Source organism: Ceratina calcarata, unplaced genomic scaffold (assembly GCF_001652005.2).
Source record: "Ceratina calcarata isolate Rehan_Ccalc_2016 unplaced genomic scaffold, ASM165200v1 scaffold517.2, whole genome shotgun sequence".
NCBI lineage: Eukaryota > Metazoa > Arthropoda > Insecta > Hymenoptera > Apidae > Ceratina > Ceratina calcarata.
Genome location: NW_017176301.1, coordinates 403,886 through 414,618, shown reverse-complemented (window position 1 = coordinate 414,618; position 10,733 = coordinate 403,886). Strand labels below are relative to the sequence as shown.

The following is a 10,733-nucleotide window of genomic DNA, read 5'->3' as shown; positions in this document are numbered from 1 at the left end:
AGCAATGAGATATAATTATGCGATTTGAAAATTGAAGACTATCCTGTAATCAAATTATTTATAAAAATTTGCATACAAAAGTCCGGGGTCTATAGATTCCACGTAACTGAATCACTACGTTTCGCTATAAAAGAAACACATTAGAAACTTGAATTATCACGATAATTACCGGGTCTGACGCGGCCATTAAGCGCGTCTATGAAACTCTAATTGAACGATTGAGTGATTCGCCGCTACGTAAATCGGCACGATGAAATACGTCGGACGAAAAGGTGTTATTATAGAGCCGCTTCCGTGTTATTAATCGTCGATCCCTGATCGATCGATGCTACAGCGGATAACTTAATGATTCGCGGGAGGTTGCGACGAGCAGTCTTCAGTTTTCTATCATTTCCCCTTCCTACTTTTTCTTCGGTATTTCGTTTTATCCACGAAATCGTCCAACTTTCGATTATATAAATTACACACCCGATTGGGTCACTGAATGTTCGATAATTGCTCGTGGAAAGTTACCGTACGGCACACTATAATTTCGGGTGAAAGTTCGCATCGTTCGCGATTTCTTTTGGCGTTGAAACGCGGAAAAATGGCGAAGAGCCTTCGTATCGTTCGACATTTTTCTGGAATTCTCGTTCTGAACCAGACGATCGAACAGAATAAATGTTGGATAAGAAAATGAGATTTCACAGAGGAAAAGTTCAGCCGAAACGATCGACGGACGATGGAATGTGGCAGGGATGAGTCTCGATGGTGTAAGCGAAATGCGCGGCTCTTCATACGGGCACGGTGATTTATTCGTAGATTTGAACCGATCGCCATAGGGGTTCGACCGTGTATAAACCTGCCTCCGCGTGAAATTTATTAAGCATGCACGCTGCACTCCCGGCCCCGCCGCCCCGTTCAACGCCACAATGCAGAACGTATTCGAAACGACTTCTGTCACGACCGATTCCGACCGAGTCGCGTGAAATTATACATACTATCGCGATCGACTATCCTGTCCCTAGGATAGCTGTTCCACGTTACGTGCATAACTTTTCTCGGATAAGAAGCGAGCCTGACGTGTAAAACCACTGAACTGGAACAGGTGGCTTATTGAAACTTCTTATCCTACGTATCTTCTCTTTAGTACTTACACAACTTTTAAAGTGTTCTCTCGCGAAACGTGCAACATAGTTTTATCCATTTCTCGACTTTTGACAAGAACTCCACGTTTTTCTTTAGAATTTCAATATTAAATCATTCAATTTAAATATTCAAAATTAAATCTACTAAAATTACTTGTTTGCCATTTCTTATAATCATTATTCATTTTCAGTACGTTTTGTTCTCTAAAATTTTTTATAACTTTTTCTAAAATAAGCAAATAATTAATTCTGTAAAACAGTCCGTTTTTTTTGCCTTTTTAATGTAAAATTTCATTGTAATTATTTAAAAAATTATTGTTATTAAATTATAATTACTATAAGACTATGAATGCATGAAACGTGCATCAACTCCGCTTGAAAACACTTAAAGAAGAAGTATTGTAATGGAAACAGCACGATAACCCACTGGTAAAATGGGAATTCGAAGGGACACTTGGCGAAATAGGAGATTCATAAAAATGTAACGAGTTTATTATTTAATTTCCACTCATAAAAACGTTAAAATTGCCATGTCTTTTCTTACGACTGATTAATTTGAAAAACGAGTAATTTTTACCCCTCCGGTAGAAGTACGTCAATCGTCGGTAGTTCTAGTATTAACTTTGCTTCCTCATCGAAAAGATCTAAATTAATACAACAATGGAAGTCGCGTTCTGAGATTCCTTTAGTAGCTCTCCGTCGATTCGAAAGACCACGCGACGGGGAAGGGGATGGTTGAAATAAAGAAGAAGCGGAATGAGTTATGGCGCGAAAAGAACGACGCGTTTCGACTCTTAGTTTCAAACGACTACCCTCTAACGTGGTACGTGTTAACACGTGTAAGGGAACGGATGATTAATTTAACGGGGGGCGAAGACATACCGCGGCACGTCGCGAGTGAATGATCGTGAGAGTGGTATCTCGTGATTTCTCGCCGAAAGGACGTGGAAAAAGGGCCGACGGTTTCGTCACGGCTCGTATATCATTCGTCGAAGAATCTTCACCCGTTCCGTTGTTCGCCAAACGATTTAGAATAGAAGCGGATTGATTTATCGAGATTCATTTACGCGGTTTCAGGAATTCGACAATTTATATCTCCCCCTAGAGAGTTTTTAAAAATAAGTTTGTCATGTATCTCGATTGGTCTTCTTTAGCCAGATCGCAAGTGAATAATTAAGTTTTAAATTGCGATTGAGATTCAAAGAAGTGGAATCGTTAATTGTTGACCTCCAACCGTGTCACGTGTGCTCGTGTGCTGAATGAAATAAAAAGATGACAGCCTGATTTCTACTGGTCAGAAACATTAAAGAGCTCTCTGATGATACTCCACCGATTAGCATGCCAGCTCGGTCATCCACAAAGAATCGCCCTATTCCATTAAGAGCACAATGTTCCCCCAGGCAGTCGCACCGAATACCTCGGCTCAGAGGTCGTTAACGCATACCTAAGTGAATCACGAGCAACGTCCACGCTACAAAAGTGAACCTCTAACGCATACGAATTACCGGCCACGAAAATTCTATCTCACATTTCTAGCGCGCGTCCCAGGCATCTAACGTCCGGCTTCAGATATGTCTCGATAAAACGCCACGTTTTAAACCAGCTGGACTACCCCTTGCAGCGTCGGGAGTCATGTTTCTGTGACCCGTTACCATGTTCCGGCAGATCGGGCCTTTTAACGGCCATTAGGACGCGGACTTTCTTATTAATCTAATTCCACAGGAATTTGTACGATAAGCTTGGTTAAATAAAAAATTCATACGAGTTCACGAGAATAATCAATTATTTCATAAAACTCTTCTTATTGATTCTCCCGTATAGTATAATAATACGTGCATTAGCAATGAGATATAATTATGCGATTTGAAAACTGAAGACTATCCTGTAATCAAATTATTTATAAAAATTTGCATACAAAAGTCCGGGGTCTATAGATTCCACGTAACTGAATCACTACGTTTCGCTATAAAAGAAACACATTAGAAACTTGAATTATCACGATAATTACCGGGTCTGACGCGGCCATTAAGCGCGTCTATGAAACTCTAATTGAACGATTGAGTGATTCGCCGCTACGTAAATCGGCACGATGAAATACGTCGGACGAAAAGGTGTTATTATAGAGCCGCTTCCGTGTTATTAATCGTCGATCCCTGATCGATCGATGCTACAGCGGATAACTTAATGATTCGCGGGAGGTTGCGACGAGCAGTCTTCAGTTTTCTATCATTTCCCCTTCCTACTTTTTCTTCGGTATTTCGTTTTATCCACGAAATCGTCCAACTTTCGATTATATAAATTACACACCCGATTGGGTCACTGAATGTTCGATAATTGCTCGTGGAAAGTTACCGTACGGCACACTATAATTTCGGGTGAAAGTTCGCATCGTTCGCGATTTCTTTTGGCGTTGAAACGCGGAAAAATGGCGAAGAGCCTTCGTATCGTTCGACATTTTTCTGGAATTCTCGTTCTGAACCAGACGATCGAACAGAATAAATGTTGGATAAGAAAATGAGATTTCACAGAGGAAAAGTTCAGCCGAAACGATCGACGGACGATGGAATGTGGCAGGGATGAGTCTCGATGGTGTAAGCGAAATGCGCGGCTCTTCATACGGGCACGGTGATTTATTCGTAGATTTGAACCGATCGCCATAGGGGTTCGACCGTGTATAAACCTGCCTCCGCGTGAAATTTATTAAGCATGCACGCTGCACTCCCGGCCCCGCCGCCCCGTTCAACGCCACAATGCAGAACGTATTCGAAACGACTTCTGTCACGACCGATTCCGACCGAGTCGCGTGAAATTATACATACTATCGCGATCGACTATCCTGTCCCTAGGATAGCTGTTCCACGTTACGTGCATAACTTTTCTCGGATAAGAAGCGAGCCTGACGTGTAAAACCACTGAACTGGAACAGGTGGCTTATTGAAACTTCTTATCCTACGTATCTTCTCTTTAGTACTTACACAACTTTTAAAGTGTTCTCTCGCGAAACGTGCAACATAGTTTTATCCATTTCTCGACTTTTGACAAGAACTCCACGTTTTTCTTTAGAATTTCAATATTAAATCATTCAATTTAAATATTCAAAATTAAATCTACTAAAATTACTTGTTTGCCATTTCTTATAATCATTATTCATTTTCAGTACGTTTTGTTCTCTAAAATTTTTTATAACTTTTTCTAAAATAAGCAAATAATTAATTCTGTAAAACAGTCCGTTTTTTTTGCCTTTTTAATGTAAAATTTCATTGTAATTATTTAAAAAATTATTGTTATTAAATTATAATTACTATAAGACTATGAATGCATGAAACGTGCATCAACTCCGCTTGAAAACACTTAAAGAAGAAGTATTGTAATGGAAACAGCACGATAACCCACTGGTAAAATGGGAATTCGAAGGGACACTTGGCGAAATAGGAGATTCATAAAAATGTAACGAGTTTATTATTTAATTTCCACTCATAAAAACGTTAAAATTGCCATGTCTTTTCTTACGACTGATTAATTTGAAAAACGAGTAATTTTTACCCCTCCGGTAGAAGTACGTCAATCGTCGGTAGTTCTAGTATTAACTTTGCTTCCTCATCGAAAAGATCTAAATTAATACAACAATGGAAGTCGCGTTCTGAGATTCCTTTAGTAGCTCTCCGTCGATTCGAAAGACCACGCGACGGGGAAGGGGATGGTTGAAATAAAGAAGAAGCGGAATGAGTTATGGCGCGAAAAGAACGACGCGTTTCGACTCTTAGTTTCAAACGACTACCCTCTAACGTGGTACGTGTTAACACGTGTAAGGGAACGGATGATTAATTTAACGGGGGGCGAAGACATACCGCGGCACGTCGCGAGTGAATGATCGTGAGAGTGGTATCTCGTGATTTCTCGCCGAAAGGACGTGGAAAAAGGGCCGACGGTTTCGTCACGGCTCGTATATCATTCGTCGAAGAATCTTCACCCGTTCCGTTGTTCGCCAAACGATTTAGAATAGAAGCGGATTGATTTATCGAGATTCATTTACGCGGTTTCAGGAATTCGACAATTTATATCTCCCCCTAGAGAGTTTTTAAAAATAAGTTTGTCATGTATCTCGATTGGTCTTCTTTAGCCAGATCGCAAGTGAATAATTAAGTTTTAAATTGCGATTGAGATTCAAAGAAGTGGAATCGTTAATTGTTGACCTCCAACCGTGTCACGTGTGCTCGTGTGCTGAATGAAATAAAAAGATGACAGCCTGATTTCTACTGGTCAGAAACATTAAAGAGCTCTCTGATGATACTCCACCGATTAGCATGCCAGCTCGGTCATCCACAAAGAATCGCCCTATTCCATTAAGAGCACAATGTTCCCCCAGGCAGTCGCACCGAATACCTCGGCTCAGAGGTCGTTAACGCATACCTAAGTGAATCACGAGCAACGTCCACGCTACAAAAGTGAACCTCTAACGCATACGAATTACCGGCCACGAAAATTCTATCTCACATTTCTAGCGCGCGTCCCAGGCATCTAACGTCCGGCTTCAGATATGTCTCGATAAAACGCCACGTTTTAAACCAGCTGGACTACCCCTTGCAGCGTCGGGAGTCATGTTTCTGTGACCCGTTACCATGTTCCGGCAGATCGGGCCTTTTAACGGCCATTAGGACGCGGACTTTCTTATTAATCTAATTCCAAACTAAAAATTAATTTCAGACAAATTTCTTTACACATTATTCTTTCACAATGCAGTCATTTTTACTGCTTTTAGGCAATATAGGTATATACTAAGTTTCAGTCTTTCTAGTGTTAACTTTAACTTTATTAACGAGCAGAATCCTTTTTCACTACATAAGTAATAGTAATTAATACAGTTCTGTGCAGCAGAATAACAAAAAATAAAATAAGACATAAGAATAGTAATAAGATAGATAAGAATTCTTTATTATGGAAGACGAGTGATGACGTCAATGAAAAAAGTGAGATCCGTATTCAGATTTCACTTACCTTAACTTCTGATTTTCTGCATATACTGTATTCTTATCATATCCGATGTTTCTAATGTTTGAATCTTGTATTCTATTTATTAAGCAAGCAGCACGATTTACCGTAGTTACGCAGGGTGTGCCAAAGACAATGCGAGGAAAACGATTGTCGAATTATTGTTTCTGGTTTCGGACGAGGAGAAAGCGTCCGAAGAATGTGTGACGACGCGTGAGGTGTGTCTTGAAGTTTCTTTGATAGAACAATTTATGGTTTTGACTTATTGACTCTAGCGACGGCGGAATATTTGTACGGCTGCGTTTCATTCCTCTGTGTACTTTTATAACAAACTTTCATTTTCTAACGACGTTTCCCTGTCACGCTGTTCTCTTATATTCGGTTCCACTTCTTCAGACCTTAAATCTTAATCCTCTTTTGATAATAGGTAAATATGGTAAAATTATCTCAAAACTATCTGAGAAAAATTGTAAAAATGAACAAAGTTGAATACTCAAGGACTCGGAATGAAATCATTTAATAACACGTACAATCTCGACAGACCTTTACGATGGTTGCATACCATTTTTGCGGAGTTATCAAAGAAATACTGTAACGCTTAGGGAAGTACGTACGGTCTTACGAGGCACCCACGCTTCGCGAAACGGAAGGCGCCTCTCGCAGGAGATAATGCGAGTCGCGGGTGCGTCGCGTTCTATGTACCGCGGCGCGCCGACGCCGCGTCGTGTTTTTCCCTTTTCTATGTAGTTTTACGTAGATCGAGATCGAGGCTCGGCGTGGCGTGGCGTGCACGGCTCGATCTTTTTATCCGGGTTATTGTCACGCCGCGGCTGTAGCCGGGCCGACGTCCGTGGAAACCGGAGAATAAATCGCCGTTGCCCGACGTAATCGTGATCATCCGCGACAATCCGGTTCGAGGAAACGACGGGAGGATTTAATTGACGCTGGAATTCCGGCAACCGCTGGCTAGGTGGAAAATAGCGACGCCTTTTCCGGCGAGCATCGTGACTTGGTCGTTGATCGTTGATCGTTTGATAAATCGAGTATGTGCCCAGCTTTGAGTTTGTCATGAATCGATTAGAACGATACCGATCGTTCACGACATTCCCTGAGTTAGCTTGTTAACTTAAGCGATCTCAGCCTACCGAGTGTAGAATAGAGGCGTGACTCGGTTATCAGATTTTCCCCTTTGTACTATTTTTCTTGGTCCAGCAGTGACGTGAACCATTCGATTGTGACGTTAACAAAGTACGTACGTAAATAACTGAATAAAAAGAGAAATAATTAAAAATGAACGAACGAATGAATTTGTTGTATCTGTAAATCGTCTCTTCGGCTCTGCTACGAATAATAATTCGATGTTATCGGAGATTCTAATTAAACAGTAATTACATTAATCAATTAAATCGTAACCCGACGTACGCACGAGGGAACGATGCGATCATACTGACGACGCTCTAATTACTTCAGCCGGTATAATTGTGCGTGTACAGAAATTGCGGAGATTCCAAGACAATGTGTAGCGAGGGGTAACCTCGGCATAATAATGGCAATTACAGGCGAGCAATAAAGCTGTCATTACGATTGCACGAGAAACGCGTTCCTACCTCCGAGGACCTACCGCAACGTGCTTAGAGTAGTGCTCCGCGATGCTCCTTTTGTACCAATTAAAATCGCGATGCGAGTTTCGTCGGAGATCCTCTCGTTGTTTGCTGGCGAGACGCGTTATTATGTCGTTAGTAAATCGTGCTGTTTAATTTGTTTGTTCGTCGACGGCGAGCCACTTATAGAGTCGATAACTCAAACAATCTGCGTAATACATTATTATTATTATTATTATTATTATTGTTATTAAACTAATTTACTTTTATTATAGTAATTATATCTTAAAAGATGCACGATATTTCGTACATAATTCTTGAATTATGTAAGGGATTATATTAGAAGGACTATAAAAGAACGTATGTGAATTTCAGTGAATATGTGGTAACATTATTGTCAGAGGAATTGTAACAATTATTACACAGAGTTCGATCCGGTTTGTCATTCTCTTTACAACAGTATTAGATTGAATCCTGCATTTCAAGCGTTTGTCTCATGGCTGCAAGCTTTAGACATTGCCGTTTTATCAACACCGCGATCTCGACACGCGAAACCGCGAGATCCGTGCACACGCGCCGATCAGATGAATGCTTAATCAATGCGGGCTAATCGATTTATCGAAGTCATTGAGCAACCGTTCAGCCGTGATTCTCTGACACGCTTCCAACGACCAGTTACAATAATTTCAACATTTCTTATTATCGAAACACACGTTTATAACTCATAGATAAATATAACATATGTGTACATAGAATTTATACACAGAGGATCTATAATTGTATTACAACTTTCCGAGTGATATTTTTTAAAGATTCATACAACCTTAATAATTAAATTACAGATTTTCTGTAATATCGTTTATGTCGTTTTTTCTATTATGATAGCAAAAACACAGTGTGTAATAATAATATAAGGATATGTAAATCTTGTTGATAAAGGAATACTACGATCAGCAATTACGTGCATGAGGGGGCGCGAAGGACATCAGATGAATCAGAGAGAACGCAAACCCGTCAGAACGTATAGATTTCTTTCAAAGTGTCAACCGCACACTCAATTAAACGCGCGTAATCGGTACCACGATTTCTTCAGCTGTACCGTTCAACGAGGCTTTTGTTTATTGTCGACTTCCCCGCTTGCTTCCCCGTTCCGTGAAACAAGAACATTTCTGTCCTACGTCCTTACTTATTCCTCGCCAAGATTAAACATGACGACGAATATCGCGATAATTTCAATTAGGTTGAAATTAAAATCTTCCTCATATCTACGAACGGGATGTTTCAAATTTTTATTAAAAGCCCTAATAAATAAATTAGAAATCGCAGCCTTTAGTGTTTTATTTGAGACTTGGACAATTTTTCTAAATTTTTTGTTACACAGTGAACCTTCTTACGTCCCACAGGATAGTCACTGTGAGTCTCGGTTAATTAATTCGTCAATCACTTCTATTCATCTGTTGAAATTGTTCGTCAATTTCTAAGTTGCCACGAGGCTTTACAAAGATTTTCAATTTCCATTCAGGAAATGGTAACATATTACGATCCGTTTTCCACGCGTCATGCATCTCGAAGGGAGGCTCGAGCCTAGCCACAGATTGGCTCGCTTGAACGTTCACTTCTTCATCACGGAAGTGATTAATAGTTTACGTCTACGATACAATGGAAATCACTTCTCAAAGTGATTGAGTAGAATGCGCATTTATATACACAAATGACTTCATTGCAAGCCCTCGGCCTCTGAGATTCCAAAGATAGCACAGACGTATCTTTTACGTCTTCATCGATCACAAAAATGTTACAGAATACTAGGAATTATTCCGGGGACGCCTACGAATCAATATTGCGTTTCACATTTAACATTCTCGAAACTCACCAGACGACGTATAAATTTTTTGCACAGATGGGGATAACGCGGCTCCGAGTTTGGACGCGTCTGAGAATAAAGTTTCCTTCGATGGGCGACGCAAACGCAGATCTCCGGCCGAGAGCCAAAGGAGGACCCTGGACGATTCTCGGAACGAGTATGGCCAGTTTGTCGGACAAGGCGAGGAGCATCAAAATTTTTTACGAAACGACGGCAGGTACGGACGTTCATACATATACACACACCCACAGCTGCATCTTTTTCAAGCCGTTCCTTTGATTGGTCGTTAGCTCGTAAGCTCCTTAACTCGGACACCTCCGAGACTCTTAAACACGTGGCTACTATTGAACCTGATCTCGCGTTCCTCTTCGTTAGATATTTAAAAATAACAAGATTTATTAGTACAATTTATTTTTGTTGGTTATTATTTTGAATTCGAGGGATTCGTCGAACGTTGCTAGATGCTTGCTCGTCTGTAGATTTGGCTCGCGTTAAGATCGACAGAAAGGAACAGCGTTGCGTAATGACACGTTGCATCGAAGATGAAGAGCGAGCACAGACGTTTCTACCTACCGCAGATTGACAAATCGTTTTAGACAATAACAAACAAATTAGAAGGTATTACGTATTTCAATCTATATATCGCGGCAAGTACACCTTTCACGATAACAAACCGGCCGAGCCAACAAATAGTCAATTACGGGTAGGTACTCGCGTACTTACGTGCATGTCCATATGCACATGGAACGTGTTCACGGCGTAAGATGCGACAGTAAGTTATCATCAAGGGGAAACAGTTACTAAATGAGCACTTTCAGCGCAGGCAGAGACTGATCGCCGCATTAATCCCTGTCTGTTTCCATCACGGGGAGAGATCGTGCATCACGTGATCTCGCGCACTTTTTGGGCGGTTCATTAGTCGCGGTAACGAGAAAAAAATTGCTAAGTTCTTTTCGCGGGCCGACTTTCTTCCCCGACTTTCTCGCGGAGCGCAGCGCTTTAATCCACGGCCATCGCTCAACGACAGTCAGAAATTGAAAATCCTCTTCGTATTGTTTCGTCTCTTTAACACTAGAAACACTGAAACTTAGTATATACCTGTATTGCCGAAAAGCAGTAAAAATGACTGCATTGTGAAAGAATAATGTGTAA

At 40.7% G+C, this 10,733-nt stretch overlaps 1 protein-coding gene across 1 annotated transcript in view; it reads left to right on the top strand.

The window, feature by feature from the left end:
- The window catches only part of LOC108628316 (A disintegrin and metalloproteinase with thrombospondin motifs 9), a 106,039-nt gene that overhangs the window by 75,014 nt on the left and 20,292 nt on the right, over positions 1-10,733 (top strand). The window contains exon 7 of the mRNA XM_026816399.1: positions 9,618-9,798. Coding sequence (XP_026672200.1) covers positions 9,618-9,798 — 181 coding nt within the window. The remainder of the gene's footprint in view (positions 1-9,617; positions 9,799-10,733) is intronic.